Source organism: Silurus aristotelis (genome assembly GCF_946808225.1).
Source record: "Silurus aristotelis genome assembly, chromosome: 23".
Lineage (NCBI taxonomy): Eukaryota > Metazoa > Chordata > Actinopteri > Siluriformes > Siluridae > Silurus > Silurus aristotelis.
This window is the reverse complement of record NC_139596.1, coordinates 15,778,426-15,803,666: the sequence shown is the minus strand read 5'-3', so window position 1 is coordinate 15,803,666 and position 25,241 is coordinate 15,778,426. Positions and strand designations below refer to the sequence as shown.

The 25,241-nt window shown below is 38.1% G+C and overlaps 1 protein-coding gene across 2 annotated transcripts in view; it reads right to left on the bottom strand.

The window, feature by feature from the left end:
* Window positions 1-25,241, bottom strand: part of nos1 (nitric oxide synthase 1 (neuronal)) — a gene marked incomplete at its 3' end in the record, with an annotated part of 55,919 nt that overhangs the window by 9,023 nt on the left and 21,655 nt on the right. For both annotated transcript variants that reach the window (XM_083527301.1, XM_083527302.1), the window contains exons 8-22: window positions 24,664-24,805; window positions 24,035-24,174; window positions 19,616-19,790; window positions 17,604-17,705; window positions 17,234-17,428; window positions 15,635-15,720; window positions 13,237-13,381; window positions 10,474-10,578; window positions 9,470-9,525; window positions 8,618-8,734; window positions 8,153-8,327; window positions 6,583-6,721; window positions 5,083-5,161; window positions 2,071-2,264; window positions 446-615 (exon numbers count right to left, since the gene is read on the bottom strand). In XM_083527301.1, the coding sequence (XP_083383427.1) occupies window positions 446-615; window positions 2,071-2,264; window positions 5,083-5,161; window positions 6,583-6,721; window positions 8,153-8,327; window positions 8,618-8,734; window positions 9,470-9,525; window positions 10,474-10,578; window positions 13,237-13,381; window positions 15,635-15,720; window positions 17,234-17,428; window positions 17,604-17,705; window positions 19,616-19,790; window positions 24,035-24,174; window positions 24,664-24,805 (2,020 nt within the window). The remainder of the gene's footprint in view (window positions 1-445; window positions 616-2,070; window positions 2,265-5,082; window positions 5,162-6,582; window positions 6,722-8,152; window positions 8,328-8,617; window positions 8,735-9,469; window positions 9,526-10,473; window positions 10,579-13,236; window positions 13,382-15,634; window positions 15,721-17,233; window positions 17,429-17,603; window positions 17,706-19,615; window positions 19,791-24,034; window positions 24,175-24,663; window positions 24,806-25,241) is intronic.

Sequence of the window (25,241 nt, the reverse complement as noted above, 5' to 3'; positions counted from 1 at the left end):
GTGACTCAGCGGCTTGGCATCCATTTTTAGCAACGTTGTGCCGAACTGCGAAGCCCATTTTACAGTGGGAGGAAGCGAGAGGGAAATATTTCAGAGGCAGAAGTAAATGGCATTGACACTGAGTGACTGGCAGAGGGAAAGCGAGACAGTTGGAGTGGTAATGAACGATCCGAGTGAGAAAATTGCAGCTAATTGGAAAAGCAAAGCCGGAGTCATGCACATAGTCGCCATCGTCATCTTCAGCTGTGCATGGAGGAAATGCTGGACGATGGATGTGAATATGTTAACTAAATGAGTAAAGCTGGCAAATTAGGCTGAACATGACAAAAACACAAACTTTTTAATAGGTTTTTGTGAGACTGAACTCTGTGGTTCATATGCATTGTGTGATCATTACTGCATGGTTGTAATTGTGGGCACTAATTGAAATTTTTTTTTTTTTTACCTTACTGAGCACCTCTAGTCTCTTCCTCTGCTTCTCATTGGTGGCTAACAAAGCAAACTGTTGTAGAAGCAGAGGGCTGAGAGGGGTTGTGATGTCCAGGAAGTATTTAAATGCTTGATAAATGGTGCATGGAGGAATCCGACTCTCGTTAGTCCAGTTACTGATCACGCCTAAGGAAGGAGAGAAAACGATTCATGTTTAATATCGCAAGGAAGACAGATTGTACTGCTGTGAGATCACTTACATCGAGAGTGACACTGAAAGGTCAACAGAATACATGCTTTTAATGCACTTCAACAATGTGTACAACGGAGGATAGGAGATCGTGCCTGTGCCTGCCCTTTGTATATCTGTCTAGACGGCATTTAATTATTTAATAGATCAACACAAAATGTGCAACTGACCTCCTGCATTTGGACGGTGCTACATGCTGAGAAGCTGAGATAATTATCCTCCTTATGGATGTCTTTTTAAACCTGCTGGCAGGTTGCATTTCAAGTGTCTCTGCTACTTAATTCTTTAAATTGGACTAAATGTGAACAATATAATGTCCCCCAGAGGACACACAGTGCCTACCAAAAGTTTGGAAACACCTAGTCTTTTATCACTTTTGATGCACATGCATGTTCTACTTGTTTATATTCAGCAAACTATGTAAAATTGCAATATACAAAACAAAAAAACAAACACAGGAGCTAGACAATGAATGACTGGAAGAAAGTTCTATGGACAGATGAGTCCATTTTTGACATTATTTGCTCTAACAGAGGAACTTGTGTAAGACAGAAAACAGGAAAGATGTTAGCATTTGTTGTACATTTGTTTGGTCAAAATAAATCTATTTAACTAATTAGTCTGTTTCACGTGTCTCTCGAAACCATAATAGACTAGGTGTTTCCAAACTTTTAACAATGTCTGACAACTTTTGAAAACTGAATACACACAATCAACACTGAGGCAGATACAAGGACATTATTGTTATTTTTCCATTCCTGTTCTTCCAGTCATGTTTTCCTCCCTACACAAGTGAACACAAATGTGCCTGAGTGTAGAAAGCCCGACATGCTGAGAGGCTGAGATAATTACACTCTTTATTCATTTATTATTTAACCTACTGGCAGAATACAATTCCAGGTTGCATTTACAGCATCTCTGCTTCTCAATTCTGGAAATACTAGATGATGTGAGAAAAACTATTACATGGTCTGATGGGTGATGATTTTGCTTTCTTAATTGGTATATTAAAGTGCAAAGGCTAATGTTAGTCTTTCTCCATATATCTATCCATGTAAAAAAAATCCCAATCATCTAATCTTATTCTGTATAAAGTTACCAATTTCTCATTAGATTACAATGAATATGTTAATACTTTGTAGTTTTTTCTGATAAAATACCTGTTAACAGTTCTTAAATAAATGTTTCATATATTCTTCATCTTCTTTCGGCTTCTCCCATTAGGGGGCGCCACAGCGGATCATCCGTCTCCATACCCCCTGTCCTGTAAATCTGCCTCTTTCAACCCAACTACCTGCATGTCTTCCCTCACCACATCCATAAACCTTCTCCTTGGCCTTCCAAGACTTGCTCTTATTGTCAATGCGATGATGAAAGTTCTATGTCCTTACCCAATGCTGTGTTCCTCTCCTCTAGAAACTCCACCCTCACAATTTGATTGACAGGAGGAGCATCCTCTAGTTTGTCAATCAGAGCAGTTACCAGGTCTTCTTTGTTGCCAGGGAAGATGCCCAGATGATCTCCAGGCAGGTATCTGAGACTCTCATGGTTGTTGGCATGGAGCTGGACGTATATAGTAGATCGACTAAGAGTCAGGAAGAAACACAACAAAAGTGAACAGGCTAATAGATTGGGCTAATGGGCCTTGTTTATTTTTTAGCAAGTTTCAAGTTTATTGCCATTGCGACAGATACATTGCAGTCCACGAACATTGGAATTCTTCGGCGTTTCTCAGAGTCAGTTCGAATCTTGCGCCCACATTTTATCGCGAAATTGCATTCGCCACATTCATTTGTTTCGCTGATTTTTCAGGACCAAAAAAACCTCATAGGGAATTGTTTTTATGGAGTTTTATGTTGAAATAATAAAATATCAATAAAAATATAATTATTAATTAAAAAACGAAATAAAATGTTAAAAAAAAGGTTTTCGCGGTTTTTCGTTAACGGGGTTTACTGTATTTAGATGAAATACAATACACAAATAGACTTTCTAATTAAAATATATATTGTTTATACATCTTGAATAGTGGTGTACGCAAATAAAAATTGCACGTTGTACAAGTAATTTTGCACACTGTGTAAATAACTGATAATGCAGTCCATACGCTTCTATCCAGATTTTCAATGGTTTTGGTAGTTTTTCTATAAAAGCTGGCAAAATATATTGCAAGGGCTAATAAATGTTTTTCGAAGAGCAATTCCAAAAAAAAAAAAAAAAAAAGGCCAACACTAAATCTTCTAACGATGCATCTCAGCCACTGCACTTACAGTACTGTTCCTCCATTAGTACTTTTGTCCTAATTGCACGTATCCAAACATCCATTTATCATTGAACTTATCAGCTATTCCAATAAATAAACTACTAAAATTTGCAACAAAACCAATAAATAATCCATTCAATCCACCAATTACATTAGTGTCCTTGTACATTAACTGGATTTTCACAAACACTACATATTAAACTTGTTTGTACCCATCCTTATACATCAAGCTCAACACTCAGAATTACGTTTTGGGTTTTTTTTTTGTTTGTTTTTTAGAGCAGTGTGTTTTCTGTGTTTCTAAAAATGAGAATGCTGCACTCAGAGAATGAAAATATACGAACTAAACATAACAAAAATGCTTCTTTCACGTCACCCCATCTCAATTCAGGGTCAGTGGAACCTGGATTTCAAACGAGAACATTCAGTTCAGTGCATCAGGAAATGTGTTACTTCTTCCTTACAGCTTCCCGCTGGACACATTAAAAGTTGTCAGTACTTTGGTTAAAAAAGAAATAAATAAAATAAAAACATAACCTGGAATAGACACATATTTATAGATTAATATACACACACCCACACACCCACACACACACTACACTCTATACTGTATGTACAAAAAGTATTGGAATAGTGAACTTTTCCAGCAATATTTATAGTTTAGGATGCACACAATTGTATAGGATGTGTTTGGATTCCAAAGCATTTAAATTTCCCTAATAATCCTAATCCTGGATTTTCTTGAGACGAAAAAATAAAGGCCCAGCCAAAAATATCTATGGAAAAGTTTCAAGGAAATGTAATTTTTGTGTGTGTTGTTTTTCTTACCTCTAAAACTTTATATTCATGTAATGGAAGTTTTATTTCTAGACTAGGCATTTAAATTAAGTAGTGAGCTCTCATCCATCCATCCATCCATCCATCCATCCATCCATCCATCCATCCATCCATCCATCCATCCATCTATCTATCTATCTATCTATCTATCTATCTATCTATCTATCTATCTATCTATCTATCTATCTATCTATCTATCTATCCATCCATCCATCCATCCATCCATCCATCCATCGTAATAGATCATCCTTGAAACGAATGCAACAAACACTGTCAAAGATCGCAAATGCTGACGCAATCAGCACAGCGTTCAGGCCAAATATTCTCTCAGAGCTGAAAATATTCCTCAGGCTGTTTCTGGGAAACTTATACTACGCATAAACACAAGCAAGTAAAAGCAAGCAATAATAGGGCTGTTTTTATTCTGGCTACCAATCATACTAGCAGGAGTGTAGCTGCTTAATCCTTTACATCAGGGGTCACCAACCTTTTTGAAACTGAGAGCTACTTCTTATATACTATTTAATGTGAAGGGCTACCAGTTTAATACACACAGTTTTCAGTTTGATCTGAAATAACACATTTGTTCAATTTAACTTTGATTATATGTTATTATTAATAATTAATGATATTCCTCTATGTGAAGACACTGATCATGTTAATGATGTCTAATAATAATCATCAACAATGATTTAACAAAGTAGGAAACAAATATTTTTAGAAAAGGCCCACGGGCTGCTCATGTGGTCCTTGCAGGCTACCTGGCAACCCATGTTGGTGACCCCTGCTTTACATTAACACCAGAGGGTGACTGAGTAGTGATCGAAGAAAACCAATATTTAATTACTATTACCAGGTTTAAAAATTTTTTTTAAAAACTGTATGTAAAATAGAGTGAAAAGAAAATGTCATTGTAGTGAAAGAAAAAAAAAATTTCGTTCGGACTGATGAAATGAATCCAGTAAACCATCCGAGGACGATGAATGAATGAATATTAGCTGATGTTTCTCAGGTTTTAAACTTTTTTTTCAGTGCATTTTCCCAAACAATTTTCCATACAATTTCTTTTTCAACCTGCGTGGAGACATTCTGAAACGTGTAACAAGAAGACATCTCTGATGCAGCGTGATATTAAAGCGCACCACGCGAACACCTCGCCTCGAGGTTGAAGAGCTCGAAGCTTGATATCAAAGCGTGCGTGAAAGAAAACACGAGCCCTCGTGTCTCTTCGGTGCACACTGCATTAGTGCGCCTAATGCTTTTAAAGTGCTCCGAGATCCAAGCCTGATATCAGATCACTTACTTTGACTTGACACTCTGAAGATTCTGTCTCATCAGGAACTTGGCGTCGTACACCTTCTTCTTGTGAATGCTGTATAGAGCTGAGGAGGGGAATACGAGCGTCGGTCAATAGCCTGAAGCACACAACCACTTAAGATATTTTAAATAACTGCCTGGGTATAAAAGCAAAGCAGATTCTTAGGAAATCCATTGAAAGCTATGAAACTGATGATAAAGTTTATAGCAAGTATACTGTGTTTACAAAGTACATTTATTTGGTAAGTTCTTGTTAAACTGGTGCTTTAAAATACATTTGATATGTTTTGATCTATTAATTAATGGTTGGAACTATTTTTAATACTCTCATTGATTTATTTATTCTTTATTTTTTACCCAGATTTGTATTATCGTTTTTAGCACATCGTACAATGGCACAAATGCAGTTTTATAGACCATAATTATTTGTATTTAATCGGAAATAAAGGGCAAGTTGTCCCAAATGAAGACATTGAGCTTCTCACTGATTGTATTTATTAAGAAAGGAATGTCCACTGGAATGTCCACAGGAATGTCCACTGCATTCCTGAGATATTGTTCTTGTGCCATGTGCAATATGAACATAAACGCAGGCCAGGGCTAGAACCTGTAGATGATTATCCTGGTAGTTAAAATGCACCAAGCACCATAAACGATTTATTTACAAGCCATCATATAATCACAAGCTGGAGTGTTGTGCAAAATATTGATGGCACTGGCACTTAAATAAGCTATAAACCTTAAAAACATAGAAATAGGAGGAGTTGTCGCTCAGCGGTTAAGGTGCTGGGTTAATGATCGGAAGGTCGGGGGTTCAAGCCCCAGTATCGCCAAGCTGCCACTCTTGGGCCCTTAAGCAAGGCCCCTAACCCTCTGTGCTCCAGGGGCACCGTTTCATAGCTGACCCTGCGCTCTGACCAGTTTCCGAGCAAGCTGGGATATGCGTATAACGAATTTCACTGTGCTGTAATGTTTATATGACAATTAAAGGCTAGTCTATTGTGTCTGGAAGGAAAATCTGACAAATTGCCACTAATCAATCAAATGTCCAGGTAAATTATTATTTTTTTTTTTACTTTATGCTACTTAAAAAGGCACAAAATAAAAAAATCTGATTGATTTGAAAAAATAGATAAATAAATAAATTAGGATGATTGCTTTTGGCTTTCATTCATGCAATTTGAGTATGGAATCACATGCTAATTGTAAGAGCATGTTGCATTACTGAAATAAAAGCATTTTCATATTGATTTCTAGAGAGATATTTCGATTTCTAGAGAGGGTACAGGGGTATTTTTCGGTATACGCTACTGTATAAATTAGAAATACCATAAGATTTAATATATAACAAATGATGCTGTTAGCAATGCACAACAAGCGCTGCTTGTTGGTGTGGAGCGAGTAGTTTAGCTTTTTAATTAAAAGCAAGAAAATGTGATCTGTGTGAAGAAGAATCCCTTTGATAAGCACAGAGGCTGAAGTTTACCTTGTGTTAGTGTTGGTGCTTCGGCTGTGTAGGTCATGCGGAACTTGCTCTTTTTCCAGCTGCGGTCATTACTAATCAGTGAATTATTCGCCTTCTCGATGTTCACATCATCACCGACACAAAAGACGTCACAGGCAGCCTGGAAGAAATCAAATGTTTAATGTCTAAACCATTTGCAAAGAAAAATACAATTCACATATTTGTTTATATATTTTTTCCAGCCAGGAGGAACATGAGTCTTCAGAGCTTCCCATTCTTTTTTTTTTTTTATTCTATCCATCCATACATCTACAAACCAGCTCGCATGCATCCATCAATTCATCCATCTATCCATGTACCTACAAATCTAAATTGCATTCATCCATCAATCAATCCAATCATCCATTCATTTTCTAATCTAATCATTCAATCATCTCTCTTTAATCCATTTACAAATCCAGCTTGCATCCATGCACCAATCCTTTCACCCCTCCATGTATTTATTTATTAATAGAGACAAAACTAGTTGTAAGTCACTATGGATACAAGCATCTGCCAAATGCTATACATTTTAATGTAATCCATTCATCCAACAAACCAACAAGCATTCATCCGTCCATCCATCTATCCATCAATTCTTTACACTTGTCCCAAACCTTTACTTCTAATACTTCTAAATGTTTTCTATCAGATTTCCAATCAGATTATTTTCTATCTTAGAATTCATGAGGATTCTTTTTGTTATTGGTTCTAATTTTCTAGAGGACTTTCTACATGCAACATTTTCTTCTTCATAGAATTTTTGAAGTTTTTCCTGAAGGAACAATTTGAAAAACTACTGCCATGTACCAAGAAATTTCAGATAAATGATGTTATCTGTCTGATGCATCGGTTTTAAAAAGTGTGCATCGGTTACGATTTGTATCGCAATGCATTTTTTTGAACATATTTGCATCGGTAAAAAGCGGTTTTTTTTTTTATAAATCTTCATTAGTAGATGCACTTTACTTTTATTATTTAAAAAGTAACCAATAATTTGTCAATATGATGCATCACAACATTAAAGAGACCTGAAAGTCCCACAGAATACAGATTAACATGGCAGAGGTAGAGCTGCATCTTCCTGGCTTTTATTTCATCTTTTTTTGCACTACAAAGGCGTGTTTGTGAATGGGCCATGGGTTAGACGTTAATTAATTTCCTGTCTATCTGAAGCAAAGTAATAAGTGAACTATCAGTACTACATTAAATTGCATAGAGTCATATGTATTGCACTTAATCGTAAAATCAGATCGTACTGCATCGTAATGGGGTGAATTGTATCGCATCGCATCAGTAGCTGCTTTATATGTATATATATAAATGTATCGTAACGTTGGCTATACATCCAGATGCAAATCTCAGTGGCCTCAGTTATGGAGATGTAGATCCCTATATAAGGGGTCACATAGTAATGTCTTACATAATAAAAAAAAAAGAGCTTCATATATGAGCAGCAGAGTTTCTGGAACTGCATGAGCCATCACTGATTACAAAAAATATAATCATACTACTATGATGCCATCAGGGCATGTGCATTGATTTCAAGTACCTTGAAGACCTTTTTGGCCCAGGTTCTGAAGGCCTCCTCTTGGCCACACAGTTCATCTCCCTCGCCCATGCGGAGTATACGCTCTCCTCCAAGCTCCTCAAACAGCGTGTCCACAGCGTGGGCAAAAGCACAGAAGTGTGGGTAGGCCCGCGAGCCAAGGCCAAACACTGAGAACCTATCAGAGACATTTAGAAAGAGACAAACACCGACATGCTAAAGTGTGGGCAGGCCCTGAAGCTCCAAGGCCTGAAACAGAGAAGCTACAGGAGAGGGATATGCACATAAACACAAGAGTGAGAGGTTTGCTGGCCTGGAACCTGGAACAAACCTACTTAAAACACACATATAAAGAGTGTGGGTGTAGCCAAGGCTGAGGATTTAGAAACAAAAACACACAATACTGAGGACCCAAACTACATTTTTTTTTTACATTTGCACTTAACTATTTTTGGCGTTTTGGAATACCTGACGTTAGCGAGCGGCCCAGTGCTTTCAAAGTGCGCTTTATGCTCAGGTTCATCGCTGGAGGACTTGCGGGTGTCCGAGTATGAAGAGACGCTGTTGAAACGCACCTTGTAGCTCCTTTGAAAGAACAAATGGTAAATACACACAAAACTCTTTACTGGATGCAAAACTAAGTTAATCAGCAACAATTCACAAGGTTAGATTTTTAGTTGGGAAATTCAAACATTCACACTGTGAAGGATTTAATTGAAGGACCGATTTGCCATTTTTGCAACCTCTATTGATGGAATTGTAACTTAGTTGAAAACACTCACCTTTTCACCACACCCTTTTTTGCTGAACGTTACACATGCTCCTCGAGTTTAATTTTCAGAACAAGGGCCGGGGAAACACAACACTGATTCACCTGGGAGAAATTAGGCCTTTTGGGTGATTTATCTGAACTCCTTTGCACAAAACATGTTCCACCTACTGGAGAAAATGTTTCTTTCTACAGCCGTACAGCAGATTTAAAGTCTAAAAATTCATTTCCAAAATTCCCAAAATCCGACTAAAAATCTGTTTTGAAACTCTATTGTGACATACAGGAACAAAAATCCCAAACCCACAACTCACGGCCTGCTTTGGGTGTTTTATAACTGCTGCATGAATATGTAAGTGTGTGTGTGTGTGTGTGTGTGTGTGTGTGTGTGTGTATAAATGGACACTGCACAAATTAATGACGGCAAAGCTATCGGGTGGGAGGAAGAGAAGAGAACCACTTGTGTGTGTTTAAACATGCGCACTCGCACACACACACAAACACACACACATACACAAACACGCACACACACAGAAAACACATGCACTTACTTTCTCTCTGTGCTGGTGGTTGGATGTCTCATCTCCATCAATGCCGTACCAAATTTCTGCATTAGGTAAACAACAGAGGGAGATAGGGAGAGAGAGTGAGGGAAAAAGAGAGGGGAGGATGTAGACAGAAAGAAATAATAAAAGAGAGATAGAAAGAAAGAAAGAAAGAAAGAAAGAAAGAAAGAAAGAAAGAAAGAAAGAAAGAAAGAAAGAAAGAAAGAAAGAAAGAAAAAAAAAAAAGAGGTCAAGACAAAGCCAAAGAGGGAGAAAAAGGAGAGAAGAGAAGATAGAGGAAAAAGGCAGAAAAAACAAACAGATGGATATAGAGAGATGAAGCAAGAAAGAAACAAAGAAAGAAAGAGAAAAAATTGAGAAAGAAAGAAAGAAAGAAAGAAAGAAAGAAAGAAAGAAAGAAAGAAAGAAAGAAAGAAAGAAAGAAAGAAAGAAAGAAAGAAAGAAAGAAAGAAAGAAAGAAAAATTAAGAGAGAAAGAACGAAAGAAAGAACGAAAGAAAGAAAGAAAGAAAGAAAGAAAGAAAGAAAGAAAGAAAGAAAGAAAGAAAGAAAGAAAGAAAGAAAGAAAGAAAGAAAGAAAGAACAAAGCCAGAGTGTGTAAGAAAAAAAAAACAAAGAGAAAAGGAGAGAGGCGGTAAGACAGATTATACGCCAGAAAAACAGACAGATGCAGAGATGTAGCAAGAAAGAAAGAAAGAAAGAAAGAGCCACAGAGTGGTAGAAAGAAAAGAAGGAGGAAATTGGGAGAGAGATGAAGGGAGACAGATAGAAAAAGAGAAACGATTTAAGGCAGAACGACAAAGATTGAGAGCCAGTAAAAGATAGACAGACAAACCAAGAAAGAGAGAGAGAGAGAGAGAGAGAGAGAGAGAGAGAGAGAGAGAGAGAGAGAGAGAGAGAGAGATATTAAATGTTGTATATTTAGTACTGTAGAGGCAAAGTATTATTCCCAGCAATTACAGATATAAAAAGGAAATAGTATTCTCTCACCTCTCCATTCTCAGGTGGGTCTCCGTTACCAAATGTACTGGTGACCACCAGAACCAACGTCTCGTGCTCCAAATGCACAACATCGTAATCTTCCATCGACATGACCTGTAAATACACAGTTACAGTTATGTTAAGCACACACTTTATCCCTCAGCAACAACACACACACACACACAAACCTGGCCTAACACACAACATGGAACACATTTGGGTCTCCTAATTCTCATGAAGGGAAAATGCCATTCTACAGGATCCAAAAACATCACATGGAAGAACCACATACGGATGGAAAAGTCAAGTGTCCCAATACTTTTGTCCATAGAGTGTAGAAGGGATGAAGCTATGTAGTGACTGGAAAACTACACAGTACTCTAAAGTAAAAACCCTGCATTTCTGCAATAATACAAACCTGTACTTTGGACAGCCTGTAAATCCTTTCTACATAAATATATTCATTCTTTGCTCAAAACTCAAAAATAATACAAAACTGAATTCAGAACAGATTCCCACAAAATCGAGCAGTTCTGATTCTCAGGGATTAAAGTGTTTGAGGATCTCCGCTGTGACTCAGCAACAGCAATCGTGCAAAGAACAAACATTTACTTGTTGGCTGCATGTTTGGATTCAGTATTTTCCAGTCCGACTGGCATTTACATTAAGCTTAGAAGTTCACGTTCTCCTCGATAGAGAAAGCGGAGAGCATCGTACAGGTCCTTTCATGAAAAAATACGTTGGAACTTTTTACTCGCACTACAAAATAGTCACATTCGGTGTGACCCTGACGAGGATGGTTCACCATTAGTGCCTGATTCCATTTAAGGTTTCTTCTGAATACCTTCTCAGGGAGTTTTTCTTTGACGCTGTCACTCATTTGGCATAAACTTATACGCACATATAAATTCATATTTTCTCAATATAATGAAATGACACCATATTTATTTATTTATTTATTTGTCCTGAACTTGTCACATGCTGTTGCATACTGGCCCTGAAGGAATGTCATTTCATTACGACAGTCTAGCGAAATGGATTCTTTTGCGTTTAATGTGCAGATTCAGCTATTTCTCTGAAGGAGAAATTCCTGACAATTCCGCATATCGAGGGAGTGAATGAATGAAGGATTTAAGGAATTAATTCATTTATGAATAAATGAATTGAAAACAAATAAATAACCGCAGACATTTGTTGAAGTATGCTGAGATAAGAAGAACGAATAAAGTAGAAAATATTTAGCATTTTCTAAATGCACATCCCGAATGGGGCCTAACAAATTAAATATATTAAAAGATTTTATTAAATAATTTCTATCAATTAAATTTGTGCTAATTGAATCGATTACTCGATTTAATCAATATAATAAAAAATTATATATTAGATTTTTTTAGTGAAACCAAGCAGGCATTTTGTTCAACAGTTTACACATTACATTTTGAAAACTATTTTAATGTTCACAAATGTTTATAAAAGAAATAAATACAATTTTATGTTTTGCATTTCTTCCCCCTACTGTAACTGTACCGAAATTAAACCGAAGTGTGGCATGTACCGAACCGTGGATTTTGTGAACCGCCTCTAGAGTAATACAGTAAAACACACACACACACAGAGAGAGAGAGAGAGAGAGAGAGAGAGAGAGAGAGAGAGAGAGAGAGAGAGAGAGAGAGAGAGAGAGAGAGAGAGAGAGAGAGAGAGAGAGAGAGAGAGCTTTGCTCCTGCTGTATCTGTAGGTGAGGATAATTACAGGCCTGAAAAGGACCCATACTGCTAAATGCCTTTTTTTTTTTTTTTTTTTAAGAAATCTACAGAAATGTTAAGGTAAATACAGGGCTAGAGATTAATGTATTCAATTAAAAAGATTACAAACTGCACATTTATAAATGATTTAAATAAAAAGCTCAATTGGGGGTGGGGCCAATTTCTGACCCAAAAAAGACCAAATCTTACGAATTACAGAGTTATGAAATATAATGCAATAATATAATTATTAAATCTTAGAAATGACAGCAATAAAGCATTAATAATAGAGAAATAATGATGACCACACGATGATTGTTTGGTCAAATAAATATCTATAAACCTGAATTATGACAAAGATACTGGCAGCTTGGAACGACGTAGCGGCGAAGATGAACTCTTCACTCAGCATTTTAACAAGGCGCTAATGCGCTATCATACGATCACGAGTGACGATGTGTCAGTGTGTGTGTGAAGATAAGTGAACACCTTCAGAAAATGATGAGACAGTTGGTAAAGCCTGAGAATATGAAAGACAGAATAAAAACAAATGGAGCTTCAAGCCCAAACCGCTCAAGTTTATTCAATCAGAGAACACCGGCACTATCTATTATTTTACTCCATGAAATATCTCTACTACACCACACAATCATTTCTTTCAGCTTTGAGGCGGTTTTTCATTTTCTCTGAAGCTTTACGCAGCCTAGGGTGCTTTCTGTGATTTTATCTTAAACCACAGCGCACCACTTGGCTGAGGAAATTCTCCCGTGTCTCTTGGCGATTTACAGCACGGGAGGAAAAGTGATTGTGACAAAAGACACATTTGCTGCGTCCAAGCTCAAGCGCTCGGCTTTCCTCAGTGCAAAAACAGATCTAACGCTCAATCTGCAGGCGCCGGGAACCGACTGTGCCGTGGCCGAATCGAAAAAAAAGAGGATTTTACTGATAAGAATCAAAAAAATCCAGCCGCTTTGTGTTTGACAGGTTTTAAGCGTTATTTTATTCCAAGACAGCAATGTGGGACGTTACCTTCGCATCAAAAGCGTGCTTGAAAATCTCACACAGGGTCTTTGCATAGTCTTGCGATTTCCCAGTCTCTGTGGCGAACAATATGGTGGCTTTGACTCGCTTGGCCATGGCCTGACCCATCAGCTTAGCCGAGAACTTCACGGCCCTAAACACAGAGATAAGAACAAAAAAAATGATTGCATTTCCTTCGTCTTGCAAGATAAGATAAGAGCTTTTCAGAGAAAATGCTGCATGTTCCAGATTTACTTACCTGCTGAACTGACCCTAATTGAGTAACCAGTGAAAACAACAAGGCCTGCATCAAGACTTTAAATACGGTTTATATCAAGGTGTTGCTGAAAGCTCGATTCTGACTGGCGAGAAGGAGTTTATTTATTTTCTCTAACAACAGCTCTGAGTGCAAGGTGCATCACAGGGTTATGGAAATGTACACGCTCCAATATGGCAACGTTTCTATAGTAACAAGTCGTTCGCAGGAACACGGCTGGCAGATGTTCCACATAATACATTTAATAAATGCATTTGAAAATGTGTTAAATATTATTTCGCGTGTCATGAGAGAAAACTGGAAGGAGCCACCAGAATTTGTGGTTTCGTTTCATGTGTACCACTGCATCTCTACGTACCAGGTCATGTGTCCGAGTACCCTATTTACGTTCTCGGTAATTAGTACTTGTATTTAACACGTTTAGCACTCCCACATTTTATACACGCACATACTTCAGTTTCTTGCATCATAACTTTGTACATTTGTGCCTTCTTTTTATGACTATGTACAGTATTAAATTATTCACAGTAGTTTAGGGTAGAGGGTCAAAATCTGTCTTGAGGTCTACAGAATCAAAAGCTGTTGGGGAAAGGGGAAAGCACAGTGGTTAAGATGTTAAACATCTGATAAGAAGTTTGTGAGTTCAAAATCCCACCAACACTAAGCTGCCACTCATGGGCCCTTAAGCAAGGCCTTAACCCTCAGTTGCATAAATAAGATAATTCTAGGTTGCTCTGGATAAGTTTATCTGCCAAATGCTGTAAATGTAAATGCTTTAACCAATCAGATTGATAGTTGGCGACACCAGGGTGCAGATGTGGCTACAGTGAAAGGAGACTTGCTGAATTGTGTTCGTTGTGGTTTCTTGCTTTAGTAATGCCAATTATTCTCACTTTATGTGATTCTTGTCTGTGATGTAGCGCTCTGTTATACTGCGTTTTTGTATTATATTAAAGGTTTTTATACCCGTGGCGCCATAATGATGGTAAGTTAGGAAGTGGACAAGATCAGGTAGGATGCTGCTGAAGGTCTAGGTGTAAAACGAACGACTCGCCACTGCCAAATTCAGATTTGGGATTACGGTTGTTTTGGGTTTTGTTTTATTCGTTTAGTTTCTATTCTTTATTATAGTTTTCATTTCCAGTTTAATAAATTTCCCCACTGGCATCTGCTGTCACCTGCCAGGATCATTAGTGTCTTTGCCTTTTTACCTCCTCAACTGAAGTGAGAGGAAAAAAGGCAGAGGTTTTTATAGTTTCTATAGCATAAGTGATGAATTAAGTGTTGTATATTAATCAATAGGGTGAGATGTTTGACAAGTTGCTGTGGTACTGCATATGAGGAATAAAAACACTTCATGATGTGCTCTTGTAAGAAAAGAATCAACTCACAACTAGCTAAAAGAAATTCTCCTTTTGCACCAGGCAATATCACAACTCTCTATTGTGGATTATTTTAGCTAGAACAGCATGCCCTGAAGGTGTTTCATTCTTTCCACAACATTCCTTGCTTTCACGTCTTGGTGAAGAGCAGTGTGCAAGAGTAATGTCCTGTAAATAAAAGTAATTACTCAACGTCTACATCTGCCTCTTTGGATCATTTTGAATTGTTTCTCTTTATTTCCAGACAAGAGTCTCATTTCATACACCACGTCCTATCAACAGGAGCCCTTTCTTTAACAATGGCACCGGCACAAAGATCCATCTCCTTACATCCTGTGTGTAATTGCAGCAGTTACTGCAAAGTGGAAATCCGAAAAAGTTAAAAAAAATAAAATAAATAAAGTCCTGATTAGGCCCTTGAAGATGATTGAGCGGTGAGCTGCACCGCTGTTTAATTTCCTCACCTTCCGCTAACCATTGCCATGTGTAATAACGTAAATGTGTTGCAGGAAAACACCGAGGAGATATGCTCACTCTCTCTCACACACAAACACTGATGAAACCTGTCTCAAAGGCAATGAGTGTCAATCATAATCACAATCATATGGCCAATCAAGGCTTGTGGAAAGTAAAGTGAGGAGGATGTGGAGCACTCAGGAGCTTTGTGGACCAGAGAGAAAACATTCCATATTATAGCCATTATAAGGAAAATCAGCTGGAATTATGTACTTGTATGTTGTTTACTCACTTGGCGAGTTTCTTGAAGCCGATCGCTCTTTTCTTGGTCGGAGTGCCATTCACGCCTTTCCACACGTGAGTGTTCCAGGGGTCAGCCTGCAGAGAGACGTAATCAGAACGCATCAGCAGTAAATCTGCGTCCTATCCTGGGTTCATCCAGCTTAAGTAAAGTAAACTATTATTGAATGAATGAATCGACTGTTTAATACCTGCAAGTCTTTCACAGCCCTTCTGTGTCGGGTTAAAATACTGCTGCTATTCCTTATTGTCCAGAAAACTACACTGATATACTGTTTACTCCTTGAACAGCATTACTGAGTGTGGCACAACCTACCTAGAAAATTACCAAAAAGGAGGTACACATGGTCCTGATGTACCAGTGACCAGTGATCCTGTCCCTTTTTTCTCTTCAGGTCTACCTGATTCATCTGCCCAACCCTTTGCTGGAGTTCTCTTCAATTGGAGACCAGGATGGTTCTACATTAACAGCCTAAAGACCCACTAAGCACCTCATGAACCTTGAGGAGGGATTTGGACTGTAATTGCTATAAACAGTCGATTACAGGTTTCTCAGGACCACATGTTGCATGAACAGTTCTGCATTTAAGCACCTGAAACCTCAACAATGACGAAACTATGATGAAGAGACTTTTGGTGCCACCCAGACGAGGGTGGGTTTCTCTTTTGAGTCTGGTTCCTCTCCGAATACCATCTCAGGGAGTTTTTCCCGTCCCACCACTAGCTCGCTCATAATGGATGAACTTTTATAAGGAACAAACCTATAAGCACTAAACTCCTACATTATTTTATAACTGCTTTATCCCTGTTATTACAAAACAGCTTCTTCTATAGCTTCTTTTCCTTCTAAATAGTAGTAGGAGTAGTATAATAATAATAATAATAATAATAATAATAATAATAATAATAATAATAATAATAACAATAATAATAAATAGTATTATTCCTTGGCTTTATACTATACATTTCCTGTACAATTATATTCAAGAAAAATGTCAGAAATAATCTTGCTCATTTTTTTGGGGGGGGAATTTTATACCTAAAACAAAGTCCACTGTGTGCAGTGTACGTTAAAATGGGAAAGCTGTGAATGTTGAAAGTGCAATGTATACTATATTCCAAAAATCATTTCCCAAATTTTTCCCTATTTGTATGTGCTTTTTGAACATCGCATTCCACATTAAGTCCTAATTTGCTGTTATAATCAACTCACACTTTTCTGGCAACATGTGCAAATTCAGCCACAAGGGTGTTTGTAAAGTCAGTTAGTGATGTAGGTGAGGAGGCCTGGGGTGCAGTCAGTGTTCCATTTCATTCCAAAGTGTTCAACAAGATCAAGGTCAGACTCTAGAGCAGGAGATCTTTCACTTTAACCCATGTAAACCATGTAAACCATCCATCCATCCATCCATCCTTTCTTGGCTTATCTCTGACTCAGCTGCCATAGGACACGCAAAACAAACAATCTTATTAATTTAGACTATAAAGCCCTTTACTGAAGCCACTTTACATAAGACCGTCTGCCCAATTTACAAGAATGTAAATACCACCATTAACATACAGTATGTATTATAGTCTATACAGCACTTACTTGGTATTCGAAAGAAGGTGTGAGGCGATAGTTGAGCATCTCCTGGTGGAAGACTGGTGTTATGCTGCCCGACATTGGAGGAACGATCCACACCCAGTCACCCGGGCATCCACCTCTCACTCTGTACTCATTCTCCATGTGCTTCATGAAGGACTCTGTGGCTGAATGGTGGTCCACGATGGTCACTTTCGACATCTGTATATGTCCAATAAAATAAAAATATCAATTATGATGTCATGATATTTATAGATAGTTATCTATAAATTTTTTGATGCCTAGGTCTTCTGCCTTCAAGAGGACAAATAATGCACAAGTGTACAAGAGTACAAATATGCTAAGAACATAATCTCTAATCTGTCCTCGGAAGCACCTGGAAACTGTAAAGAACAGCAATATTGATTTCCACCAGAGCCTGGTCTTTCCACAGAGAGGATGTCTTTCTGGTGTCCAATCCCATCATGGTGGCTACTTCCTGTTAAAACAAGATGGTGTGGGATTTAAAAATGTTTGACCCTGGACTACAGTTCTCATTAGCCACTCAAATTTGACAGTTAGTTTCATATTTAACTGTTAACATGAGACTAGAGTTTTTCGCAGATTGGTGAATCTCTGCCCATTTTTACTCCTGAGATTCTGCATCTCTAAGATACACTTTTTATACTCAATTATGTTACTGACGTACGTCATGTAACTGTTGCATCTATATATTGGAGGACTAAATAAAAAACACCATCTTTTCAAACACATGCTGGTGTTTATGTAAATATTTAATGGATGTGAATTGATGCAGAGACCGATAATTGGTATTGGAATAGCTATTCCTTTTTTTTCCCAGTATACTCAAAAAGTTTCGAGACTAGTTTTGCCGCACGCCAACAGATGGCAGCACAAGGCTGCACGCACAGTCACAGGGAGCACCAAAGAGCAATTTAAATTCCACAGACACATTAGACGTGATGCTTCAAAGGGTTGTTTAGGGTGTTTTGAGTGGCACGCGGGCAAAAGAACTTCACTGGAAGATGACGTGAGATCAGGAAGACTTTCAATGAGCTCAACCCCCGAAAATGTCAAAACCAGTCGGCAACTTGTGCATGATGATCGACGGCGGACGAGCCACAATATTCCTGCCATTTTCTATTTGTCATATGAAACAGTCCAGGAATTCTTCACCTGTGATATGAACATGTCAAAATCTGACAAGAACTCAGCGTGTCGTGGATGACCTTTCCTTCATGCTGAGGACCTGTGAGGAAACTTGGGTGTATGGGTAAAACCCTGAGAAGAAGCAACAGTCTTCACAGTGGAAGAGCCCATCATCTCCACGACCAAACAAAGATGAGACGGGTCCACAGCTCGACATTGGCATTGTGCATCGAGGATTCATCCCCAGGGGTCAGATCATCAATGGCAAGTTCTACTGTAAGGTTTTAAGTCGTCTGATGGAGGACATTCGGACATTCTTGTGAACAGAGCTAGTCTGGAAACTTTTTGAGACCACCTCAATGTTTGGCACCAATGTGCACGTCAAGAGATATAATGCATTATACACTCTACAATATGTGTCATTTACCTGCATTTATATAGCCATATGTCTAGAGTTATAACAAATTCATGTTCATGGATTTTACCCCCCATATTCAATTTGGGGGGGTATTATATTTATCATGAATATAATATCATGATAAATCGGTCTTCTTTGCAATCTTTTTATGCTCAATCATGCAGATAAGGTAGTGGACATTAATGCAAACACAGGTGGGTGTTGCATAACTTTCCATAACCTTTTTCACTTCCTCCTTCGCATAATGGTTATGGAAATGAAATTTCAGAGCCTGAAAATAATGATGCGTCATAAACGCGTTTTTTTTTTTTTTTATACCTCAACTACCTCACATTTCAACACTCGCGGTTCTGACAGTTTGGTATAAGCGATCATCTCATTAGGAAACAGCACAGCAGGCGTTATTAAGGTAGTAGCATGATAATCTTAGTTACAGAGGTAGAACTTTATCTCGAGTAAGTATAGAGGGGAGGTTCTTACCGCTCTAGAATATAAGAGCTGTAGAGATTGATGCGGCATTTAACGCAGCGGTTTTATTTTATATTCGCCTGGACTATTATAAGGTCACTGTTTAATCAGAAAAATATGAATAATGAATTCTAATGGTTGCATTACCATATTTGTGAATTAGTATATTGCACCCCAGCAAATGGGTTACGATAATAGAAAATCAACCACTGTCATTATGCTAATCAAAGCCGTGTGGGATAATATTGGATTTTAGTTTAACAGATATTCATAACACAGCGAGCTGCACAATAATAGCTAATTAGAGTGAGTAAATGTGAGGTTCCACAGCCTCAGGCTTTATAGATAGGTACCTCTAAAATGTTGTAGCGCGAACTGTCACAGAAGTCCCGGACGCCGATTTCAGTCCCCATGTACCACCCACTGAAGGGGCAGGCGGTGAACTCCAAGCCTCCGATCTCTAATAGCATGCTAGATACTGCAGGCAAGCCATACCACTTCAGATTCAGCTCCTTGAACCATTTTAACCTGGATGATGAAAGGAAATGAAATTCAGATTGTAAGGCATGATTTATTAAGAATTTTCTATAAATAGGAGATCTTACATGAAAAAAAAAAATGTGCCACTCTTGAAAATCCTACCTGAGCACCTGACCAGTTGAAATGGTAACTAGGTAATAATTTAGAGGATTTATTTCGATTCCACTTACAAGTACTGCATATTATGTGCCAAGATATCCTTTTACCTTCAATTCTCACACCAAACTATATTTTCTTGATTCACACCTAATTCACCTTTTGTGGAATTTGTGTTCTTTTCTTTTGCCATTTCAGACGATATTAAACTTCGAAATACTATTGGTGTAAACTTTATTTAAATAACTTGCACTTCATCCAAACAGTGCCACTTTGTCCTCATTTTGCGTTTTAATCTCTCTGTGGGCATTTCCTTTTACGGTATTTGTGGGCAATACTAGCTCGTTTTGCCCCTAGTTCTAGATCAACAAGTGCGAAATGAATACTAAGAAAATCACCATTACATGTAAACGTTTAGCTTTGTTTATCTTACAACAATATTTGCATTTCCAGTAACTTTACTGAGGCATAAATTCAAGCAAATTGAGAAGTTCAACATAGAATATTTGGAGGAGTCGTAATTTTTTGCTTTGGTTCAACGCAGCTAAAGTGACATTACTAAACTTTACCTTTCTGCAGGAAATAAAAAAAACAAACACCATATGCCAAAAGGTGCATTAAGCACACCTAAATTAGCATCTTAATTTAAATATCTTCTTGTTTACAACATTTCACAGGGATATTCTTGTTTGTCTTAATTTGCCAGTCACTAGATGCGTTCACTCTGAACTGTGCCAAAACGTTCATTATCACTCTACCAGCACCTGCAGGATTCTCAGGTGTTTGCACACATGGCCAAATTGGCCTCTGGCTGCTTTTGGGCATCTGCTGAGCCCAGAAAAGCACCTCACTAGACAGCTCAACATTTACAACCTTGCGCTGCCAAAGTGCTGTTACACCTGGTTACAATTTGTTTCACGGCCATTTTAAGACAACAAAAGATGAGATTCCACGAAGGTTCAGAAACATGTGAAAGAATAAAAAAAAAATTACAGAACTGTCCTTAGCATGAAGTTCCTGTACTGACAATAAGTTCTTCAATGTTTTAGTGTTCACAATCTGATCAGAAGGTTAGGGGTTCAAGCACCAGTATACCGAAGCTGCCACTGCTGGCTTGCCCCTTGAGCAAGGCCTTTAGACCCTCTGTATTCCAGGGGCGTTGTACCATGGCTGACCCTGTGCTTTGACCTCAGCTTCTTACATTGCTTGGATATGCAAATAATTCACTTTGCGGTAAAGTACATGTGATGAATAAAAAAAATCCTCCAGCTGTCAGTTTCCTCATGTGCTCCACAAATTCCTTGGCAATGATTGTGCAATCATGCCCTTTGTGTTTGCCCTCTATCTCCGGCCCTGCCTTGTTGCCCGACTGTGTTTGCTTGATTAGTTTTCTTTTTCTGTATACAGTTACGACTCACGAACGATTTCCTTTCCGAAAGCACAGTCGTACGTCTGTTTGTTCGTAAATCTAACAAAGTCACATTTATACACTTTTAACACAAATATACAATGTAACACCAAAAACCCCCCACAAAAAACAATGTTTTTTTTTTTTTTTTACTCTCGATATTATCGATAACTCAATATTGTTGTGTTCATCGGCACAGCAGACTTCACATGATCCATAAGCTTGTGTTTGTTCTGTAGAATTGAGCGATGTATACCATCTGATTGCCTCAACCCGATCTCAATTATTTTAACTTTTTTCCATGGTTATTGCTATGCTATGCAATGCTACCCTTTTTAGCAGTACCCTCCACATCACCACTTGTTTCAGGACATCCTGGGCTTTGACTGAGCGCTATACAACTGTACAACTGTTCAGACTTTCAGCTACTTCCCCAAGATCTGTGAAGGTCTGTGAACTCGAATGTTCCCAATTCTGGAACTTACTGTAACTTGTTATATCAATGATCTTGCTGAAATCTTATTGCACATACATCTTCACAGCCGACAGTCACCACTGGGAATATTCTCACACACTTGTGTCCTTACTCTACTTATTACATATCTACATGTGGTACAACCCTAGTAGTCTTTGATTCACAGATTAGTTAATACTCTGGAAAAGGAGATAAAGAGTTACTAAAACTACAACCCAAAAACAAAAATCAGCCCTGGCTCCTATGTTAGAAATAAACAAAAAGTACAGTTTATTGTGTTAATAAATTCCAGAAATATTATTTTAATATTTCTATAGCTACAATCTCAAATAACTGAACTTTTTCAGTTGTGACATGGACATCACAACATAACTTTCCCTATTATTCAGAAAACTCTATTCAAACCCAATTATGGCTAGACCTACATTAAAACTTATGGTTGCATGCCTAGGTGGCTTACAGTATGGATTATATACACCTGTGCTTATATGTATATTTATAATAAACATTACCAATCAGAGACATTTGGTATATTTTGTTATGACTGCATTTTATTTTCCCTGGAAATTGACAACACGTAATCCTGTTGTTTTTTTTTTTTTTTTAGGTCTGTCTCAGCCTTTGGGAAAACATTGATTTGTTGCCCTATTGTGTTCACCTGTTCTGTGTCACACATTAAATCAATAGTATCATGATGAGTATAGAATAAACACTATATGGACAAACGTATTGGGACATCTAGCATATGTGGTTCTTCTCTGAACTGTTACCACAAACCTGGAGGTACACAACTGTATAGGACGTCTTTTGATGTGGTATAATAGTTGGGTTCCAAATGAGAACCCGCAAATCTTTTTCAAGCCCCGAGTTCCGAACCGCGAATTATCGGGGGTTGACTGTGTTTTGTCGTATCGCTATCGTCATCGTAAGATTGAAAAATCATAAGTCAAACTATTGTAACTCGATTACCATCTGTATGTATTTTTTTTTCCTGTAAATGTGTCATAATTACTTCATTTATGTTGTTTTAACATCGAACCCTTTAAAACGGCACACTTTTGAAACTGCATGTAAGTAGCACAGGTTGTGCTTCTCTCAGCTTGTCTGAGGCATCATCAGTGCCCGTGGAGGCTGACAAACTGGCACCGTCTCCGATCGCGAATCTGGGGGAAGGGCCAGTTTTATGCTGCCTTGGCCTGTGTCCCTGACTTACGCATGCAGGCCACTTGTTCTCAGCATGACTCCCGTGATGCTAATACTCTGCCAGCCTCTCAGATTCACAGCTCTGCATTCACAGATTCATCGTTTGGGTACAGGCTTAAATGAGACGGAATATGCTAGATAAAATCTGTGTACAACAGTGACGTATATAAAGGCCCAGTTTTCAAGAAGTTCTGCCACCTTTTCTACCCACAAACTCTCAAAAGAAATTGCAGACCCCATTAGTTTGTTCATATAACCTATGAAGTTCTATGAAGTTTATGACAAACACAGTGGATCAAACAGTACCTCTTACCTTTACAAACGGAACAGAGATTTGCTTGTTTTATTGCTCACCAACAGCCATATTTGAAATGCCAGATTGCTAGCAATGTTTCTGTAGTTAAATAAAGGTCAAATAACACTCCATAACAATATACGAATGGCTACGTGGCTACGGATATGTGACACTACCTATAGCTCAACATATGTACCTAGCCAAAATCATTCAGTTTATACAGAATCTGTCTCTGATTTGCTAGGTCCAAATCTGATGACCAGTAAGGATACTGTTATGTAAAGTCCAGCTATGGGATGTAAGTGCATAAAAAGAAAGTTAATTTATCACTAAGTGTAATCTAAAGAGGGATATGAGGCATAGTTCAGGTAATTAGCAAAAAATATATAATGGGCTACGAGATGAAAACAAGAAATCAAAACAAAATGTGAAATCCAAGGATCAAACTAATAAACAAGGGCTTAGTATTTGGCAGATAACTGAATACAATAGTTCATGGAGACAAGAAGAAAACAAAGGGATTTATACATAAATCTAATACAGAATTGGGAACAGCTGTGAATGAATAGACACGTGAATTTAAAAGGTACATCTGACAGAATATAGCAAGTAAAGTAGAATCTTCCAGAATAAAATTTTGCATTGCAAAGTCTTTTCTGGTTCTATATTATGTTTAATCCACAAGCAAAACAAAACCCTCTTTTAAAACCAGGTGCTTTCAATAGCTAGCATATCCTATTGAGCATCTTACTTACTTTGGGTGTGTGATGTTTATTTCCAGCACGAGATCGTCAGGGATCTCAAACAACTCCGGATCGTTGCCATTTGCCTGAAGCAAAAGGGGCAAGACGTCAAACCGGCCTTTGGGCGCTTTCCATCCCTGCTGTATACAGATCTTCAGTGTGGCAGGAGAAGACCAGACATGCATACAAATATTAGGTCCAGAGAACTGGAATTAATATAGAAACAGTTTATAGATCGTTTAATGATGCTTTTGTTTTGGGCAAAGGCGTCGGTTATCGCTCCAAGAATTGACTTCATAAATTCTCACCTGAGCTGTGGACAGATATTTATATTTCAACTTTCCATAAATAACCTGGATGTTGATTTATTTATTTTTTTTGAAAATCCACAAGTTCTTCCTGTCGTAATTATCAAACATGACGCACCAGATAATCAGGGCCTCAGCAGGAAGCTTGAGGACACATGCTGTCTCTCCTGACAAATGAGTTATAGCGTTTTAATCATTTTTCTCTCCACGGTGCTTGTATTTTTCATCGTTATTAAGTAGATACTACATCACAGACCTCGTTCTTTCAGAAATCCCAGGAGGGTGAACGCTATTATCATTTTGATTCCAGAAAACTGCGATTTAAAGTCTCACCTCGGTGAGCTCCAGGGAAGCAGGATCTCCCAGAACAGAGCCATCAGGCTGCTTGTAACCAGCGTAGCGGATCAGTTGGCTATTCCATACCCGGAAATCATGTTTTCCATCTGTCCTCTGAGGAAAAATGGTGATAGCTGACCTGGAGGATGAGATTGGAGAGCTGAAGATGAGGGTGTTAACGCAAGGATGCAAGATTGATGTCACTCATTGGCTTCAAGCTGAAATTTTTTTTTAAAAGGGACATTTCAGTTTGAGGAAAAAAAAAAAATAAAATAATGCGATTATTTTAAATCCTGGTCCTGAAAAAGTTCACAACAGAACTCTAGAGGGAACTTTGGCTACACTTCTCACAAAGTGAAAATGGAGCAGTACATTGGTCATGGAAGATTGCAGGTATCTCTGTGTACAATCCAACTCAACGTATTAAAGGGCTACTGGCAAGCCATCTCACAGTTCACATGGGTCACTAGTTCTGATTTCTAGTTACTGTCCGTGCATGGTATCCCAATGTACCTGTTTAAACCCTTTAAATTTATTGTTTTCCTCCCACCTTCCAAAAACTTCCAAGTACTTGG